Source organism: Schistocerca piceifrons, chromosome 5, assembly GCF_021461385.2.
Source record: "Schistocerca piceifrons isolate TAMUIC-IGC-003096 chromosome 5, iqSchPice1.1, whole genome shotgun sequence".
NCBI lineage: Eukaryota > Metazoa > Arthropoda > Insecta > Orthoptera > Acrididae > Schistocerca > Schistocerca piceifrons.
Genome location: NC_060142.1, coordinates 271,590,950 through 271,613,184, shown reverse-complemented (window position 1 = coordinate 271,613,184; position 22,235 = coordinate 271,590,950). Strand labels below are relative to the sequence as shown.

Here is a 22,235-nt window from a genome sequence, read left to right as displayed (position 1 = left end):
TCAGTATGGGTAGTGAGAGTGGTGCTCACCGGTGAAAAGGACTGAATAGAAAATGAAGGTAAAGAGAATAAATAGACAAAAAAAAAAAAACAGACAATAAACAGAAAACTGCTACAACACCTACAGTGTTTATATAAAGTAAAGGAGGAACATTTCAATATCACGGTAATATGATAGTACAGGGGAAGTTCTCAGGTTGCCACAGATATAGTGTTGATATCAATATAACTTTGTTTTTGTTTAATTGGTACTTGTTACAGAACAACAAAACTCAATTGTCAACTTGATTAGCACAATACAGTTTTGCTCAAAGGCTTTTAAAGGTAGTCAAGTTTGTATATTTCATTATGACAGATAAAACGGACTTTGTGTAATCATAAAATTCTGTTTTGGATGGTTTATCATCAACAGAAATTCATCGAAGGTTGGTGAAGTTGATGAGGAGCAATATTCTTTACCTTTAACAGGTAAGAAATGGTGAAAGAAGGTACAGCAGTCTCAACTTGTGTTTACTGTAGCAGATCTAGATTTTGGTCACAAAGACAAGAAGACAAAGTTAACACTTTTCAGCTCATCTTTTGCTAAACAATGGGAAACCACCACAGGAATCACTTCCCTAGACGCTCATGCGATAGACCTCTCCGACAAGGCTTCACCCATGACGAGACCTGCTGTAAGGCAGAACCCAAAGTTTAAGTTTTTGCTAAATAAATATCATGCTTTTTAATACCATTTTTTACTCTACAGGAACACTGTAACATTACTGAATGCGATCATGGAACATTTAGTTAAATGTAATGAATAATAATTAAATACACATAATGATATTAGTATGTGAAATGTTAATTTCAGATACACATGTGGGAAAATAAGGACGGCAACAGCTATGGCTTGTAGTTAACAACCAAGGAAAACCAAATCAGGCTGTTGGAACAGATAAAAATTCTGAATCACTTCAAAATGATGTACTTTAAATTACAAGTTTTTAGTAAGGTAAACAAACCTTTGCTATTTTTCTGAAACTATGAGTGTGTCAACAGAAAACATTCACTATTTAATTACTTCCATTAATTTCTTGAAAAGTCTTTTGAAAATGTGTGCTGTAGTGTAACACAGACATTAACAAATGGTGGATGAGGGGGTGCTTTTCACATACAGACTGTTTCTCCATTTTGTATCTTTTGAATGGATGAAGCTGTTCCTTCAAAGAAATGCATGATACCAACAAATCCAATGAGAATATATAGTACATTCTGAAAGAACCCTTTGTTTATTGCACATTGACAATAATTGATGAAGAGTAAATACCTAAATGCACAGTTTGCAACAGTCAGCTCCTGTTTTGCAAAGCAGACTGTTTATGTGAGAACATTTCATAATGTAAAAGAATTAGCAGTCATGCTTGGAAAAATGTATGTTCCTTAAAGGCGTATTTTTGTCTCCAAAATGATTAAAATGATGATAAGCTTAAAAGTAAGACCAAATGAAAATAAAAAGTATATAGAATTGAAACATCATAAAATCTCACCGTTGCTACCCATAACAGATAAGGGTTTATCCTATCCTGTACTTCCACCTTCATCCCCTGTTTGATGCGGTCCACTGGTATGAATCCATCCTGCAACCAAAACTTGACAAATCAACAATGGACACATCACACACAATGTAGTTACATTTTGAGCATAGTTTTCACATGAGCTTCACTTGATAATCTATGATCATTGAGAGTCATCAGACTACACTTTAATAATGTTGAAAAATTATAACTGACATCATTTATCAAATTTAGCAGGACATTTGGTGATTAATGAATTGAAGAACTTATTTCCAAAGTGTCTCAAATCCATAAAATAGCAGTTTTTATAATATGATATTTATTTTCAGATAATTAATTTGAAACAGACTTATCATTACAACATATTTTATTCATAACTACATTGTTGACACTGGCCCTGATTCTCCAAAATCCTCCACCATTACAAGTGGTAATAACAGCGTCATATGCCTTGGAGTTAAGAAATTTTGGAAGTAAAAATATTTTAAGGATTGTTTGTGTAAAGGCTAATACTCAATGATATATGCAACTTATTAAGTTTAGACATTGTTCACATGAAGGTAATACAATCTTTCAGAGCTAATCATCAGAAGAGTCATTTATTGCATCTTTTTTGCTTTGTGACAATACCTTTTGCCAGAATGGCATTGCATGATGGCACCCGGTAATGCCTAACTTACTTAAAAGTCACTTAATGTCTTTCAACTTCTCCTCCTTTAGTGGATGCAGGTTGATTTTCTTTATTTGTGGGTTTGCAGTACAGAACTCAAACAAATGGTGAAACAGCACACTGCACACCTGTGTACTTTCCCGCATAGCATCATTTTCTCCCCAGCTGTAAAATGACACATCAGTTTTATCTTGTTTTCACCTGATGCCACAGTGACGAACAAGACCCAGATAATACTGTCAGCGGTGCCGATAAAAACACACCTCCCTCAAAGCTGTATGAAGCAAAGGCTGGTTTTTCATCATATCAAACACAAAACAAGCTGTATCATCACATGTTACCATTGCTTTCATGAGTTCATAAAATCTCTTTGCACAGTGTTTATGTACAAGAAGTTCATAAGCTATTGTCTTGGGTTTCTCTCCACTCTCTTTACACTTCAAATTCTGCTGGCATTCCTCACAATAACTACATATATCTGTGCGTGGTGTTCCAAATCCAAGGTTAAACTCATGAGCGAAAACTTGGTAATAAAGCTGGTACTTGCAGAAGTGGGCTGCTTCATTTTCCGTTTTAGCTTCAAGGAATAAATTCCACATTACTCTGATCGGTGGATGGGACAGTAAATACTTTCAACTGTGAGTCTGAATGAAACAACAAATCCAAATTACAACAGTAATTTTTTAGTTACTAATGTGTGGCTTACATAACCAGACTTGCTGGTCAAGAATTGACAAATTTTCTTTATCATAATGAAGACAACAACAACAACACATAATGTGTACACCTATTACAAGTAACTTAAACGACGATACTAGCTGTATATAATGGTTAACCTACTTTCTCTCATATACAGTGTGCAGAACAGCATTTGAAACTCAGGATGCGTTAACAAATCAGTTCCTTGATGCCATCAGTCCAAATATTAATGTGTTTCCTATCCCCAGTGTCTCCTCTGCAAGAATAGATTTTTAAATAATATGCAGAAAGTCAGTGGAAATGTTTACAATTCACTTGCAAAATGCTGCAGAAAATGCTGAACACACTTTTAATTTGCCCCTGTCACCCTTCTCTCTAAATAAAGTAAGAAATAGAAAATACCAGTTTTCAATCATTCTGTTTCTCCCTAACACGTTGTATTTTCTGTACCTGTATAGAACTTATAATAAATAAAACTTGTTCCACAAAATGCTGTATGGAAATGCTTACAGTCTGCAGTAGAATGCTCAGAGGCTTTACAAAGTCCATCATTGTGATTACATGCCAGTTTTGGTATGCTACCATCACTAACATATTTACGGCATTTCCCTTGGTTTTTAGCCTGCTCTGAAGGTACTAGTAACCTTTTCCTCACTGTCTCTCTTGAGTGATGTACTAAACCTTTTTTAAAACAAAACAACTGTTTCTTACTCACGAATAAGCAGAAAAAAGAACACACACACACAAACACACAGCCAACTGTTGTTCACCACCATAAACAAGGAATGTCACGGCAGCAGCCACGATGAACCGTGTGCTTTGCACCAGTCGATGCATTGCTCCCATGGGTATGAGACATATTCGAAATAAATACAGTTGGGATATCTACATCTACATCATGAGGTGGATGGCAGAGGGTGCATACCGCTGTACCAGTTATTAGGGTTTCTTTCCATTCCATTCATGTTTGGAGTGGGAAGAACGATTTTTTGAATGTCTCTGTGTGTCCTGTAATTATTCTAATCTTATCCCCATGATCCCTATGTGAGTGGCACATAGGGGATGTAGTATATTCCTAGAGTCATCATTTAAAGCCGGTTCTTGAAACTTTGTCAACAGACTTTCTTGTGATAGTTTATGTCTCTTTTAAAGAGTCTGCCGGTTCAGTTCCTTCAATAACTCTGTGACGCTCTCCCATGAATCAAACAAATCTGTCATCATTTGTGCACACCTTCTCTGTATATGTTCAATGTTAGTTCTATCTGGTAAGGGTTCCACACACTTGAGAAATATTCTAAAAACAGAAACATAAGAAATATGTAAGCAGTCTCCTTGGTACACTGATTGCACTTCCCCAGTAATCTACCAATAAACCAAAATCCATCACCTGCTTTAACCATGACAGAGCCTATGTGATAATTCCATTTCATATCTCTACAAAGTGTTTCCGCCTGGTGTTTGTATGAGTTTGCCGATCCTATCTAAAAAACTGAATTGAGCATTTCAACTTTTGCTCTGCTACCCTCAATTTCAGGTACTGTCTCAATTCACTAGGCACTGGACACTAACTTTGAATAGGATACTATTCATTTTGTGAAGGGCACAATTTTGCATTTCTGGCTGTTTAAAGCAAGCTGCCAGTCTTTGTACCACTTTGAAATCTTATCAAGATATGACTCAATATTTATGCAGTTTCTTTCAAGTAGTACTTCATTATAGAGAGCTGCATCATCTACTGAAAGTCTGAAGATACTATTAATATTGTGTGTAAAGTCATTAACGTGCAACATGAATAGCAACGGTCCCAACACACTTCCCTGGGGCACATCTGAAGTTACTTCTACACCTGAGGCTGATTCTCCATCTGAGGTAACATGCTGCATTCTCCCTACCAAAAAGTCCTCAATCCAGTCACAAATTTCACTTGATACCTCATATGATAGTACATTTTACAATTGCGCAGGTGTGGTACTGAGTCAAATGTTTTGTGGAAATCAAGAAATACTGCATCTATCAGACTGCCTTGGCCCAGAGCTTTCAGTATGTCATGTGAGAAAATCACGAGTTAGGTTTCACATGATTGATGTTTTCAAAATTCATGGTGGCTAGCATCGAGGATGTCATTCTATTCAAGATACCTCATTATGTTTGAGCTCAGAATATGATCTAAGATTCTACAACAAATCAGTATCAAGGATACTGGACAACAGTCTTGCTGATCACTTCTACTACCCTTCTTACCTGTGTTTTTCCCCAAGAACTGTGCACAGTTTTATGTTCGTGGGATCTATGATAGACTATAGTTAGAAGAGGGGCTAACTCAGCTGCAAATTCAATATAGAATCTGACAAGGAATCCGTCGGGCCCTGGAGCTTTGTTCAATTTTAATGATTTCAGCTGTTTCACACCACTGACACTAATACTTATTTCATTCACCTCTTCAGTGGTACAAGGATTAAATTGGGGCAATTCTCCTGGGGTTTCACTGAATTAAGCATTTCAACTTTTGCTCTGCTACCCTCAATTTCATGTACTGTCTCATTCACTAGGGACTGGACACTGACTTTGGTGCCACTAACAGCCTTTACATACCACCAGAATTCTCTATCTATAGCATTAGGCTTTGTTTTAAACCTATTATGAAGTAATCTCTGTTTCTTTAGAGAAGTTTCTTTACAGTGCCAGTATACCATGGAGGCTCCTTCCCATTATGAACTGTTCAACTGAGTACATATCGATCCAGTGCATGGTCAACTATTCCTTTAAACATGAGCCACAGTTCCTCTACATGCTCCTATCTGGACCTGAAAGTTTCCAGATGCTGATTGAAATATGACACTACTCATTTTTTATCTAGTTTACTGAACATTTATATCTTTCTGATTGGTTTAATTGTCCGTTGTACTTTGGTAATCAATGTTGCCATCACTGGTCACTGGCACCAGTTTCGATGTGAACATTCTCAAACGGGGTCACGTCTATTTGTTGCCATTAGATCCAATATATTTCCATCACGAGTGGGATTCCTAACTATGTGTTCTAGGTAGTTTCCATTGAAGGCATTTAGTAATATTCCACAGGATGTTTTTATCATGCCCACCATTAACAAAACTGTAATTTTCCTAATTAATTGTTGGATGATTAAAGTCTCCACTGACAATTACAGTATGATCGGGGAACTTATGTACAAGTAAACTGAGGTTCTCTCTAAACTCTGAGGTGTTTTTCCAGTTGTAGGTTGGTTTTAAGTGATCAATATATCGCGAGATGCCAAGTCTTTATTCATTCCCTGTAATAATATTTGCCTTCTTTTCTGAATTGCCTGGTCGCTGCCTTGTTTGCTCTTGATGTTGTGTTCCTGCTAAGCAGTGCCACGTAAGAGAGATTCTATGTTTAAACAACTCAGTATAAAATCACAAAACACCATTTCCATAATTCTTCTAAATTTAAATAAGTTCTCAATTCACAACAACTGGTAATTAACAAAGCTTTTCAGACAACTTGTTAACACATGATGCTTCAATGCTTGACCAAAACCATAAGTTCATACTTAACTCGAGATAGCATAGCATTTTCTTTAGTGTTTATCGATTACTGTCAGGCCCCTTTTTTTCTCTGGAGTCAACGACACCCCCAAAGCATGACTGCGAAGTGTGGGTGACCCCCTCAGTGGCCAGTTCAAATTACACATCTGTCATCACTTTCTCCGGTGTGCCGGCATTTTTCTTTCTCATATCTACACATAAATTACAGCAAATCTGGGCACAGTAGATGCTCTTCATGCTACTACTAATAAAAGTAATATTTTTCTCAAACACATCTTTCATCTATCTACAGGATGTCTACAAGGACAAGGAAAAATAATTCCTGGATTTTTCCCAGATTTCCCGGTTGAAAATACACTTTCTCCCGGGTGAAAATACACTTTTTCCATGTTAAGTGACAGTATACTTTTTCTCGGCACTTATCAATCCTTTTATGTTTTATGGTTTTATACACCGGCGTAGAATTTCCCGGCACTTTAGAAAATGAAACTCAGGGGAAAAAACACGTTTTGGAAAGATCTTTGATGTGCAGCAACATATACACTGCATATGTCCGTGTTACGAAGATATAAATTCGAATTCCACCAAACACCGCATGTTACTTTCCGAAGCATTAAAATCGAGATTGCAAAGTGCTTTTGTAAGCCAGTCACAGCTCGTGTCACCTGATCTCGCCAGCTGATGACAGCATTTGACACGCGATGTAATCAGCCAATAGCAAGATCACTCTTAAGTAGCACGAACGCACAAATAAGAAAAATTAATGGCTTAAATTAATGTACAATTGTTGCTACAAGAAAAGAAAAGCTATCACATATAATATTGGTCTCTAAGATTAATAAGCTGCAAGAGAAGCGAAGCTTCCACATATATTGTTGATCTTTTTTGTGCGTCATACATCACATAAATGTGCTAGTAAATTTTTTTAATAACGATGTAAATGTCTGATCTTCTGGGCCCGAAATTCTTCATATGATCGTCCCCAAAGAGTTGATTTTTAAATGAGAGTCAAACGCTCTGTGATTTAAGAAATTCGTCGTACACTCTCTCACATAGTTTATTTTACATAAAAGAAAATTTACTTTGAAAGTAACGCTTTTCAAAGCAATATTCGCAATATTTTTCCGTGACCTATTAGAAATGTACGTTTCAGCAGTTGCCACAGAGTGCCAGATAACAGGCGTCACTGCACTTGCGCAGCTACGGTGACGCAGGAAGCCCGCATGTTCGTACGTGTGAAACATTAAAAGATCTTGCATTAAAACGAATCTAATGTAAAAAACTGTCATGTCACACTCATTGGAGGCAATTTGTTGTTAAGAAGCACTGCACAGTTGTCCTAAAGCCTTTGACACACTTTGCTGTTGGCAGACGCTTGTATGAGCACTGTGTTTTGTTGTTGTATATGGCGCATTTTCTTTGCAACTTAAGTTTTATTTTCGTTTTTTCCTCTCGTTCATGTTTTGTTAGTGCAGTATTATTCTGCAGAAGTGGGATACAGTACATTTTTTTGTTGGAGTATTGGTTCTTACCAGTCAAAATCACAAAAATTTAACTGAAAACTAAAACAATGAAAAATTCCCGGAACTCAAAAAGATTCCTGAGTTTTTCCCGGTTTTCTCCCGGATGAAAAAATTCCCAGGTTTTTCCTGGATTTCCTGGTTGTCACGGATCGTAGACACCCTGATCTTGTAAAAAGAAAGTGAGACGTATTGCTATGCTATATAGTAACATTACCACTACAGATTTCCCCACTAAGACAAAAGGTGGTGTGTGGAAAAACTTATGCAACTAGAGACTGTGTGGCTTCTGTTATAAGCAATCCATACATTAATTTCACTTCTATATTGAGGTCTCATGTGACTTAAATTCAATGCATTTCATTTAACATCACACCGATACATATAATTGTCATCAATTGTCTCACATTAGTTACCATGGCTTAAAAGCCATTTAGTTTCTGATCATGTAAAGATTTCTATATTTGTATCTCAGAAAGATAGATATTACCTTAAGATAAAACTTAATTAAACAAGAGGCACTTTCTCTTTCATATATTTTTTCTCCAACTTTCACACTCTGCTTGTTTAAAATAAACAAATTTACCCTGCCATTTACCCTAAGGAGTTACATAATGTATTGTATGTTAACCGTGGGCCTAGAAACGACTGAGAGGCTCCGCCCCCGCCGCAGCCACAGTGGTCCACAATCTCACAATGACTACCGCAGTCCACTTCACCCCTCCGCTGCTCCACACCGAACCCAGTGTTATTGTGTGGATCGGCCCCCGGTGAACACCCCCACCCCCCCCCCCCCCCTCCCTCAGGGAACGCCTCACACCAGACGAGTGTAACCCCTATGTTTGCACGGTAGAGTAATAGTGGTGTATGCATACATAAAGAACTTATTTGCGCAGCAATCACTGAGGCGGAATAAGAGGAACCAGCCCGCATTCACCGTGGCAGATGGCAAACCGCTTAAAAACCATCCACAGACTGGCTGACTCACCGTACCTCGACACAAGTCCGCTGTGCGGATTCGTCCCGGGGACCAGGCGCTCCTTCCCGCCCGGAAAGCCATGCATTAGACCGGCTAACCAGGCGGGCAGTTACATATTGGTATCTGATCTTATTTTACTTTCCACATTTACAAATCTCAGAATTGTTCTTGTTCAACGTGTATTCAAGAAGGGAAAGTCTAAGGAATCAATCACGTCACGGTAAGTCCACACGTTTCAACTATTTTGGAGACTACTTCCCTATCTTCATTCAGATTACTTTCCTTGTTTTGTGTTTTTGTATTCACTTTATTCTCATCTAAGTACTGGATAGATACATTGAGCATGCTGTTTTGCCTTCGCAAGGTAAGTGCTTCTGCTCCTTTTTTTTATTTTTACTGTTTTTTATAGAAAGGTTCAGGTCCTTCCTTTCTTGGATTCCCCTGATCACAGATTAAAGGTTCCTTCTTTCATGGTAAACCTACCCTCTAATTCCTATCAAATTGGTTGAGGTCCTTCCTTCTTTTGATTCACCTGACCTCAGTTATAGGTTCCCTTCTTCCTAAGTAAACCTACCCTCTCACCCTCCTACCCATCTACAAATCTATATACACTCCAGCTTCAAGCTTACAATGATATGTTTAGTCTCTGTCTGTACAATTTTTCCCATTTCTAGTATTGAAGATTTCTCCTCAGCCTAATGATCTCACCCAAAATGTACATAGTATGATAAGTTTCTTACTTCTCCCTTTTCTCTTATCACACCTATTTCTCAACCTGTTATTATTTATGTGTTATATAAGTGCCTCTGACCAACTTAGCTTATATTAGTAAGTCACTTTGTAATTTCCTAACTAGTACCTCTTTCTGTCCTATCTTCCCCATGTTCAGATGATGTCACTAATACAAGGTACAACCATTCAACTTACTGGAGGAAACTGAATGTCTTAATGAGAAAAAAGACTTTAGTCCGTGTCACTACGTCATTTTTGTCACACTCACATGGCTTTACAGTTATACTGTCTGCATAAAAGAAGGGTTACAGTGGTACTACCATATGCATATGGAAAGAGGGAGGGTAGAACTGGTACTCCTAATGGAGAAGAAAGTATAAGTACATTAGGATCAAGAAGAAAAAGGTGGTAGACCCCAAAGAGAGATTCCTTTCCCACCTCCCCATCCAAGGTTCCCCTTCTGCCAAGGTCTTTCACTGTGATGGAGGGAGACGATGGTCAGCATTCTCTACAGAACGGACTGTCACGGCTTCACCGTCGCAGACCCCGAAAACTGATCCTTACCCATCCCTATGGATAGCCAGTACAGATCTGGTAGTCACACATTATCCATCATTTAGTTTCTATCATTAGTCCTAATGTCTTTGCCAGTTTTGCTGACCTTAACAAATGTGTGGGTACTTGGTCATTCTATATATACCCAACATGTGACGAGTACTACTGTACTTAGAAAAATATATTAATCATTCCAGTAGTTAATCTGCCCTATAAAACATACATAAAACCCAACCTATTGTTTATATGGAAGGAAAAAATACAGTATTCCATATAAAAAGTATATTAAATTATTTGGATAATTTCTATAAAGCTTGTACAAATAAATGACTAATTTTATTGTACTCCAGTATTTTTTAAATTATATTGTAGATTTTGACCTTCCTGCGACAACTTACGAAGATTATGCTATACTTATGTATTCGAAATAGTTATATATCCGTACCTTTTTAACAACTACCCTACATGTTGGCAATATCTCTCTAAGACAGCAGGAGAAAGCTGAAAGACAATAGAATAGTTAAAGAGGAAGATGCCTCATAGAAAAGTAAAGAAGAAAAAAATGAAGCAATTAACTCGGAACCTGGTAGTTGCTGCTCTGCCCAGTCTACGAAGAGGGCAGATTATCCTGAGGACTTAGACATTTTTATTGTATCAATGTTATAAAGTCATTTTTCACATCTCGTTTTTCTCTTAATTTTTTCCTGAAAATCTTCCCACAATTGAGCTGTTTCCCATTCCGCTGCATCACGTAGTAAACACTCAAGTGTAAAATTTATTGTTTTAAATTATCATTCCATTTCTAAGGCACAAACTGAGAAAGTACTCTTAAGAATTATGTTGGATGTACTTCTCCTTCCGGTTTAAACTTTGGAAACTGCTTAGAACAACTAACTATTTCCTATTTATAACTGTTTTAATAATTCTGGAGATAATCCAATGTTACAAGCAGCTTTTTGTTTCCAAGTTCATGTTTAGTGTCTTCTAATTCTTTTCATAATTTCTGTAACTCACTCTTATTATTAAGAGCTAGAATTAGAGTTAGCCCTGTTGGTATACAATTTTTCATGCACTTTTTGCTCCACCATTTCTTCCAGATGTTTCTGAAAACCAGTTACAGCATTTGGATCACTAGAACTTTTTAAGTTTCCTATTTAGTTCTAATATCTCTACCCTATCTTGATTGAGATTTGATTGCTTATATTTTTGCAAATGCTTGAAGATGATTTCTCTGATGGTGTCATCTTACCATAAACTTTAAACTAAATTTTCATTTCTTGTCTAACCACATCACGAAACACTATTTTTGTTTTGAAATTCTTGTATAAAGTAGCTAAGGTTTCCTCTGATTTGGAAACATTATTTTTGTGGATAAATTGTCGAATTTTTTATTATTTTGAGATAGTTCATTAAGTTGCTTCATTTTATTTGACATCTCATCTAGTTTTCTAATGCTGTAAGTTTATCTAGAATTTCTGTTAAAACTGTACTATCCATCTTCTGGTTGTGATAGGCACGTAATCTAAATTACCGTATAACTTAAAGCTTGTTGTTGTTGCGGTCTTCAGTCAGCTCTCCATGCTACTCTATCCCGTGCAAGCTTCTTCATCTCCAAATACCTACTGCAACCTACACCCTTCTGAATCTGCTTAGCGTATTCATCTCTTGGTCTCCCTCTACAATTTTTACCCTCCTTGCTGCCCTCCAATACTAAATTGGTGATCCCTTGATGCCTTAGAACATGTTCTACCAACCGATCCCTTCTTCTAGTCAACTTGTGCCACAAATTCCTCTTCTCCCAAATTCTATTTAGTACTTCATTAGTAACGCGATCTACCCGTCTAATCTTCAATGTTCTTCTGCAGCACTACATTTCAAAAGCTTCTATTCTCTTCTTGTCTAAACTATTTATCGTCCATGTTTCACTTCCATACAGGGCTACACTCCATACAAATACTTTCAGAAAAGACTTCCTGACACTTAAATCTATACTCGATGTTAAGAAACTTCTCTTCTTCAGAAACACTTTCTTTGCCATCGCCAATCTACATTTTATATCCTCTCTACTTCGAACATCATCCGTTATTTTGCTCCCCCAAATAGCAAAACTCCTTTACTACTTTAAGTGTCTCATTGCCTAATCGAATTCCCTCAGCATCACGTGATTTAATTCGACTACATTCCATTATCCTCATTTTGATTTTGTTGATGTTCATCTTATACCCTCTTTTCAAGACCCTGCCCATTCCACTCAACTGCTCTTCCAGATCCTTTGCTGTCTCTGACAAAATTACAATGTCATCGGCAAACCTCAAAGTTTTTATTTCTTCTCCATAGATTTTAAATCTACAAAGTTTTTCCCTTTATTGCTTGCTCAATACACAGATTGAATCATCGGGGATGGGCTACAACCCTGTCTCACACCCTTCCCAACCACTGCTTCCCTTTCATGCCCCTCAACTCTTGTAACTGCAGTCTGGTTTCCGCACAAATTGTAAATAGCCTTTCGCTCCCTGTATTTGACCCTTTCCACCTTCAGAATTTGAAAGAGAGTATTCCAGTCAACATTTTCAACAGCTTTCTTTAAGTCTACAAATGCCAGACACGTAGGTTTGCCTTTCCTTAATCTATCTTCTAAGATAAGTCGAAGGGTCAGTATTGCCTCACGAGTTCCAACATTTCTACGGAATCCAAGCTGATCTTCCCTTTTCAAAAAATGTCTGCTTGTGTCTGTGTACGTGCGGATGGATATGTGTGTGTGTGTGTGTGTCTGTGCGAGTGTATACCTGTCCTTTTTTCCCCCTAAGGTAAGTCTTTCCACTCCCGGGATTGGAATGACTCCTTACCCTCTCCCTTAAAACCCACATCCTTTCGTCTTTATCTCTCCTTCCCTCTTTCCTGATGAGGCAACAGTTCTCGTGTGTATGTTTGTGTTTGTTTGTGTGTCTATCGACCTGCCAGAGGGAAACATTCCACGCGGGAAAAATATATTTAAAAACAGAGATGATGTGACTTACCATACGAAAGCGCTGGCAGGTCAATAGAAACACAAACAGACACATACATACACACAAAATTCAAGCTTTCGCAACAAACACTTTGTTAATGTGTACCTGTTACAAAGAAAAGTTACTTGTGTTCACTTTAGCATTGAAATACACCATTTGAAAGTCCTTTTTCTCTGTGTAAGGAATATCTTTTTCTTTCAAGATTTTGTAATTTAAGACATGCTTCAATTTAAAATCATAACTGTCATTGGAATTTTAGAACCAAAGCCTCTTGTACATACAGTGCTATTATCATGCAGCCATAATTTTCTATATTCAAAAATGTATACAATTATTGAGAAAATATCTTAGTTAATGAAATGTCTTATATTCCCAGTGGATTTTACCAGAAAATGGGGAGAAAAGTGTGCATCTAAAAATATTTTCCTGAAAGCACAACCAATATTAATGCCATTTGAAGAATATGTCGTAAATAGTTAATCAAAATATCTTAATTACCAAGTGCTACCTAGCAGAAGTTGTGGATCTTGGTAAGAGCAGTCTTATCATCAGAGGGTGTTTGTGGAAATAAATATGTGTTGATTGAATCCTTATCACCAGTGTTGTCTTAATTCTTTAAAATTGTTCCAAGCATCTATTTGAACATCAAATGAACAAGAAAAGAGGCATCTTACAAGGTACTAAGATCAGTAATGTTACTAGTGGTTCCAAATTAGAGACAGCAAAACATAAAGAATAACAATATTACAGTAGTGCTGCTGCATGGTGACAAAAGACAGTGCAGTAAAGGTCAGCGCACTATGGGGTAAGCCGGAATGCTCAAGACATTTTTACAGAACAGCTTGAAAGTGATAACTTTAAAGATCTATATTAGTAATATGGCTGGCTTTTTATTAGTGGATAATTACAACAGACATTGAAAGATCGGTAAACATTTGTGTGCCACACCATCTTTTCCTTACTTACCTTGTCAAGTTTGTAAAATGAATACCTTTGGTGGCATAGAATGTTTATTTCCAATGTTTCCTTCTTAGGGTACAACAAAAAACTATAATCCTCCACAAATTTCACCGTGAGCTACCACTGAAACAATTTCTCACAACATGCAGGTGCAACTGCTTCAGCAGTTCAAGATAGAAAGACTCGTGTGAATGTTGAAATATGTATCAGAAATTTCTGAATAAATTCTAAGTGGGAAACAATAAACAAAACTGAGGAAAGACAGACACTCACCTGCAACTCAATGAGACATGGTGTATACACACAGTTGGCTCGATAATTTTTTTGGGACACACACACACACACACACACACACACACACACACACACACACACACACACACACAGAGAGAGAGAGAGAGAGAGAGAGAGAGAGAGAGAGAGAGAGAGAGATTGGGATATTTTATGTTGTTAACTGTGTGTGCAACACATGAAATAGCTGCAAGCGAGTGACTGCATTCCCACATTTTTATGGGTAATTTGATACGAAAGGCTATCTAAGGAAAACATTTACATATTAATGCCTCACTGTCTCAATTACAAACAACATCCAATAGTTTCTGGAACACTGTAACAGTTTTCAAATATAATAGAGTACAAACTTAATATGTGTACAGTAAATAAGTTGAAGAGAACAACATAATAAAAATTTCATTGAAATGATTATTTTTCAACAAGCTGAATTTAACTGAATGAAGTAATTGTAATATTTTAGACAGAGAATTTTAGTAACTCTGCATGGTTGAAAATCGAAAACAGTGGCTAAACAAAACAGTGCTATGAACTGACCCCAGCTAGCAGCTCTTCAGTGACAGGTGTAACAGCTGCAGCAGCCTGCTGTGCTTCCTCAGCTGCTGTTCTTTGCAGGGCCCCGACATCTGCATCGTCTCCTGCTGCCGAGAGCAGTTCTGGTGGAGGCAGCAATTGCAAACCATTTGCAGCACCCCATCCCGGCGGGTGGACCCTTACTTTATCTGGATCGCACCAGAATTGCAGTGCAGTATTTTGAGGACCGAGACCCAGAGGTCGAACGCGAAGGAGGGGGCCACAGGCTAAGGTCAATGAGCAAGGCCAGTATCCACCTCCACTTCGGTCTGGTACTTCCACAACAGTTCCCGGACGAAGGCCAGACGCTAGAGACCGCTCCACCTGCGGCAGGAACACACTTCATAAGTTACAAAAGAAAAAAAAGTTCAGATGTGTGGGAAATCTTATGGGACTTAACTGCTAAAGTCATCAGTCCCTAAGCTTACGCACTACTTAACCTAAATTAGCCTAAGGACAAACACACACACACCCATGCCCGAGGGAGGACTCGAACCTCCGCCAGGACTAGCCGCACAGTCCATGACTGCAGCGCCTTAGACAGTTCGGCTAATCCCGCGCGGCCGTAAGTTACAACAACTCTTGATGTGCACATAAGAATACAGATGTTAGTCACATAAGGCACAAAATTATAAATGAATGACTAATATGATACAAATACAAATAGTATACAATCCTATAACCCATTGACATTCAGTTCATTTTCAGTGAAGTATAAGTTCCAGTGTGAAGGAAGGAATAAAGAAAGAAAGAAAGATTTGAGTTTAATACTTCAGTCATTGGAGATGGGGCACTGGATACAGCTTTTTTTAAAAGGAACCATCCTGAATTTTCCTTACGTGGTTTAGCAAAACCATAGAAAATCTAAATCTAATGGGAAACTTAATATCGAAACTGGGGACCATGTAGTAAACGAACCGAAGGAATTCTGCTACTTTGGAAGCAGAACAACAGTTGAAGAACAGAGGATATTAGACATAGGCTAGAACAGGAAAAGAGAGCATTTCTCACTAAAAGAAGCTTACAGGTACCAAACCTTGACCTTAACTTGGAAAAGAAATTTTAGAGATTGTATGTCTTGAGTGTGGAAGTATTGTATGGAAGGAAATTATGGACTGTAAGAAAACTGGAAAAGTAGAGAATCTAACTGAGATGTGGTGTTACTGAAAGATGCCGAAAGTTATGTGGAAGAAGAAATGAATATCTGGCAAACAATATTCATAAGAACGGATAGGATGATAAGCAGTATGTCAGGAAGTACCTTCCAGGGTAACAGAGGGAACTGTGAAGGGGCAAAATTGTAGGTGAAGACAAGAGATTGGAACATATACAACAAACAGCTAGGATATTGAATGTTAGTGCTATTGTGAGGTGAACAGGTTCGCACAATCGACGAAACCATGGCGGGATCGAGCAAAAAAAGTAAGCTGATGACCCCACACCCCTTTCTCACCGGAAAACTGCAAATAAAAGCAATCTTCTTCCCTTTTTTAATCATATGACAGCCAGTATTACCACTGTCACATTTGCCTTTTCAACTACTACCCTCATACAGTCCATAGTAATGCACAACCATACTGTAATTATTCATCTTTAAATTGGACCCATCCTCGGTGTGCTTCTTGCTTATTTCATGTAGAGTTCAAATAAGAAATATTTCAACCCATGCAGTTCCAAGTAATTAAAAATTTATAACAATCCCATAAATTTGAAACAACACACAGAAAAGAGTACAGTACACTAAGCAATAGTCTACAAGTATATCATGTAAGTACTACTAAGGCAATAAGATGCTAATTATCTAATACACATGTGTCAAATATTTTTATTCACGTCATACACAAGAGTGAAACCGTGGAAACACTATCCAAATACAGTGTTTTGATGAACATGTTTTGCCACCTCCTTAGCAATCACTCACAAGAGTCCAAGTTAAGTCAATATCTTTGGCGATGGTGAACTGATAAAGTTTACATGACTATTAGTTATCACAGTGCGTTGTTGGTGGTGGTTTGCAGTTTTCCTCTTCTGAATTGTATTAGAAATGTTGTAATGCATCATTTAATTACTGTGAACTAGTAACTGCCAACAACTACATGACAATGCCAGTTCTGTTCTCTCGGTCACTTACTAACATCAGTTATCTAAAGTTCATCTGTTCATTTAACCCATTCAATGTTGCCTGTTCACAAAAACATGCACCATTCATGTAGTTATTACTCATTTGCTTTGGAGGTTCTTATATAACCACAAAGCAGGACACAGACATCCATTTACCTAGCGAGCTTGTAATCCACTGTTTTTGCCATGGAAGAAGGTACACTCACACATGGACAATGAGAATATTAAGTTGTTGTTGTTGTTGTTGTTGTTGTGGTCCTCAGTCCTGAGACTGGTTTGATGCAGCTCTCCATGCTACTCTATCCTGTGCAAGCTTTTTCATCTCCCAGTACCTACTGCAACCTACATCCTTCTGAATCTGCTTAGTGTATTCATCTCTTGGTCTCCCTCTACGATTTTTACCCTCCACGCTGCCCTCCAATGCTAAATTTGTGATCCCTTGATGCCTCAGGACATGTCCTACCAGCCGATCCCTTCTTCTAGTCAAGTTGTGCCAGAAACTTCTCTTCTCCCCAATCCTATTCAATACCACCTCATTAGTTACGTGATCTACCCATCTAATCTTCTGCATTCTTCTGTAGCACCACATTTCGAAAGCTTCTATTCTCATCTTGTCCAAACTATTTATCGTCCATGTTTCACTTCGATACATGGCTACACTCCATACGAATACTTTCAGAAATGACTTCCTGACACTTAAATCAATACTGGATGTTAACAAATTTCTCTTCTTCAGAAATGCTTTCCTTGCCATTGCCAGCCTACATTTTATATCCTCTCTACTTCGACCATCATCAGTTATTTTGCTCCCCAAATACCAAAACTCCTTTACTACTTTAAGTGCCTCATTTCCTAATCTAATTCCCTCAGCATCACCCGACTTAATTAAACTACATTCCATTATCCTTGTTTTGCTTTTGTTGATGTTCATCTTATATCCTCCTTTCAAGACACTGTCCATTCCATTCAACTGCTCTTCCAAGTCCTTTGCTGTCTCTGACAGAATTACAATGTCATCCGCGAACCTCAAAGTTTTTATTTCTTCTCCATGAATTTTAATACCTACTCCGAATTTTTCTTTTGTTTCCTTTACTGCTTGCTCAATATACAGATTGAACAACATCGGGGAGAGGCTACAACCCTGTCTTACTCCCTTCCCAACCACTGCTTCCCTTTCATGTCCCTCGACTCTTATAACTGCTATCTGGTTTCTGTACAAATTGTAAATAGCCTTTCGCTCCCTGTATTTTACCCCTGCCACCTTTAGAATTTGAAAGAGAGTATTCCAGTCAACATTGTGAAAAGCTTTCTCTAAGTCTACAAATGCTAGAAACGTAGGTTTGCCTTTCCTTAATCTTTCTTCTAACATAAGTCGTAAGGTCAGTATTGCCTCACGTGTTCCAGTGTTTCTACGGAATCCAAACTGATCTTCCCCGAGGTTGGCTTCTACTAGTTTTTCCATTCGTCTGTAAAGAATTCGTGTTAGTATTTTGCAGCTGTGACTTATTAAGCTGATAGTTCGGTAATTTTCACATCTGTCAACACCTGCTTTCTTTGGGATTGGAATTATTATATTCTTCTTGAAGTCTGAGGGTATTTCGCCTGTTTCATACATCTTGCTCACCAGATGGTAGAGTTTTGTCAGGACTGGCTCTCCCAAGGCCGTCAGTAGTTCCAATGGAATATTGTCTACTCCGGGGGCCTTGTTTCGACTCAGGTCTTTCAGTGCTCTGTCGAACTCTTCACGCAGTATCGTATCTCCCATTTCATCTTCATCTACATCCTCTTCCATTTCCATAATATTGTCCTCAAGTACATCGCCCTTGTATAGACCCTCTATATACTCCTTCCACCTTTCTGCTTTCCCTTCTTTGCTTAGAACTGGGTTTCCATCTCAGCTCTTGATATTCATACAAGTCGTTCTCTTATCTCCAAAGGTCTCTTTAATTTTCCTGTAGGCGGTATCTATCTTACCCCTAGTGAGATAGGCCTCTACATCCTTACATTTGTCCTCTAGCCATCCCTGCTTAGCCATTTTGCACTTCCTGTCGATCTCATTTTTGATACGTTTGTATTCCTTTTTGCCTGTTTCACTTACTGCATTTTTATATTTTCTCCTTTCATCAATTAAATTCAATATTTCTTCTGTTACCCAAGGATTTCTACTAGCCCTTGTCTTTTTACCAACTTGATCCTCTGCTGCCTTCACTACTTCATCCCTCAAAGCTATCCATTCTTCTTCTACTGTATTTATTTCCCCCATTCCTGTCAATTGCTCCCTTATGCTCTCCCTGAATCTCTGTACAACCTCTGGTTCTTTTAGTTTATCCAGGTCCCATCTCCGTAAATTCCCACCTTTTTGCAGTTTCTTCAGTTTTAATCTACAGCTCATAACCAATAGATTGTGGTCAGAGTCCACATCTGCCCCTGGAAATGTCTTACAATTTAAAACCTGGTTCCTAAATCTCGGTCTTACCATTATATAATCTATCTGATACCTTTTAGTATCTCCAGGGTTCTTCCATGTATACAACCTTCTTTCATGATTCTTAAACCAAGTGTTAGTTATGATTATGTTGTGCTCTGTGCAAAATTCTACCAGGCGGCTTCCTCTTTCATTTCTGTCCCCCAATCCATATTCACCTACTATGTTTCCTTCTCTCCCTTTTCCTATACTCGAATTCCAGTCACCCATGACTATTAAATTTTCGTCTCCCTTCACAATCTGAATAATTTCTTTTATTTCATCATACATTTCTTCAATTTCTTCGTCATCTGCAGAGCCAGTTGGCATATAAACTTGTACTACTGTAGTAGGTGTGGGCTTCGTATCTATCTTGGCCACAATAATGCGTTCACTATGCTGTTTGTAGTAGCTTACCCGCATTCCTATTTTCCTATTCATTATTAAACCTACTCCTGCATTACCCCTATTTGATTTTGTGTTTATAACCCTGTAGTCACCTGACCAGAAGTCTTGTTCCTCCTGCCACCGAACTTCACTAATTCCCACTATATCTAACTTCAACCTATCCATTTCCCTTTTTAAATTTTCTAACCTACCTGCCCGATTAAGGGATCTGACATTCCACGCTCCGATCCGTAGAACGCCAGTTTTCTTTCTCCTGATAACGACATCCTCTTGAGTAGTCCCCGCCCGGAGATCCGAATGGGGGACTATTTTACCTCCGGAATATTTTACCCAAGAGGACGCCATCATCATGTAATCATACAGTAAAGCTGCATGCCCTCGGGAAAAATTACGGCTGTAGTTTCCGTATTAAGTATTAAGTATTCTGCATAATTTTACATCTAGTGTAATTAATGTACAGAAAAATTATGTAGTTATTACTTTAATGAAATAAAGGAGCTAAATTATATTGTCTGTGTGACTCTGAAATACAAAGAATCAGATATATCAAAATGATGCATACTAAACTATGCTGTTGTTGTCTTAATTCCTGGTTTGATGTAGAGATCCATGCTAGTTCATCCTGCGCAATCTCCGCCCCGCTTAACTCTCGCAACCTACAGTCTTTTGAATCTGCTTGCTGTATTCTAGTCTTAGTCTCTTTCTACAATAAAATACAATGCAATTTCTAGCCACAAAATTTTGTTTCATAACAAAATTGACAATTCTTTGATTCCTCAATCAGTAGGTCCTTTCTTTTAGTCAAGTTGTGCCATAAATTTCTTTTTCTTTTTTATTTCATTTACCCATCCAAAGTTCAGCATACTTCTATAGTACAACATCTCAAAAGCATCTATACTCTTCCTGTCTGAAATGCTTATTACCCCATCTCACTTCCATACAAGACTACAATCAACACAAGACTACAATTCACAAAATCTACAAACTTAGCTGCAACAACTGTGCCACGTTCTACATGAGTGTGACTACTAACAAGCCCTATGTCCGCACAAATGGCCAATGCCAAACTGTTGCCAAGAGACAGGTGGACCACCCATTGGGTGAACATGCTGCCCCACACAATTTGCTTCACTTTAATGACCGCTACAGAGCCTGCCCTGTATTTCAAACAAGTCGTTTCTTTACTAATTCTGTTCTGGTTCCTTGAGAGAAGTTCATTTCCCTCAAGGAATATCATAATGTTTAAGTTTAAATACGCTATAGATCATGCATCTAATTACGTAATATTTTTGTAAACAAGAGTGACCTGTGGCTTTTCACCACAAGGGGGCTATTTGCTGCACGAGAAATTCCCAATCAATTTGAGGAAGGAAACAGGCTAATTCTGCAGCACATTCAATGTATAAACTAACTGGAATACTGTCAGAGATTGGTGCATTGTTTTTAATTGTGTTTCAATATTGAAGAGGACTACAAATTTCAATATTTCTCATTGTGGAGTGTTTGTGGTGGTTAGAAATTGGTATGGTAGTATCCTCGTGCATAAATACCATTTTAAATGAAGAATTAATATTTTACACAACAGAAACTGCTGGTAGAAATATAAACAATGTAGGAAAAGATAGGTTGCTACTTACTATATACAGGCACTGTTAAAAGACATTCACATATAAGCTTTTGGCCACAGCCCTTGTTGGAAAAGGAGAAACACACACAATTTATACATACAAGCAAGCACGCTTCATGCTCACATGACCACCAATTTCGGCATCCTGGCCCGAGCTGTCAGAGTTCGTGGTCATGTGTGCATGAGGTGTGCTTGCTTGTGAGTATTTCTCTATATCTGACAAAGGCTGTGGCTGAAAGCTTACGTGTAAGTGTCTTAATTGTTCCTGTCTGCAACTAGGTGAATTAAATATTTCAGCTTTTCGTCTGCTGTCTGCAGCTTCAATGCCAGACAGATCCACATGAGACTGACTGGAAAGTTTGGATTCATCTAATGACTTAATGTATAAGCACAACTTTCTATGGTTTTCTGAAAGATCTTTCCCCAAGATACAACTGTGAAAATTATTGTAGACTTCAGAGATAGGTCTTCTTATGGATGCACGAGCTGCTATTAAGTTTTTTTTATGTTTCCCAGCAATCTCTTTCA

General features: G+C 37.9%; 1 protein-coding gene across 1 annotated transcript in view; it reads right to left on the bottom strand.

Annotated features, from left to right (window-relative positions):
• LOC124798294 (scm-like with four MBT domains protein 1) overlaps positions 1–22,235 on the bottom strand; it is a 194,800-nt gene that overhangs the window by 130,652 nt on the left and 41,913 nt on the right. The window contains exons 3-4 of the mRNA XM_047261622.1: positions 15,052–15,411; positions 1,529–1,618 (exon numbers count right to left, since the gene is read on the bottom strand). Coding sequence (XP_047117578.1) covers positions 1,529–1,618; positions 15,052–15,411 — 450 coding nt within the window. The remainder of the gene's footprint in view (positions 1–1,528; positions 1,619–15,051; positions 15,412–22,235) is intronic.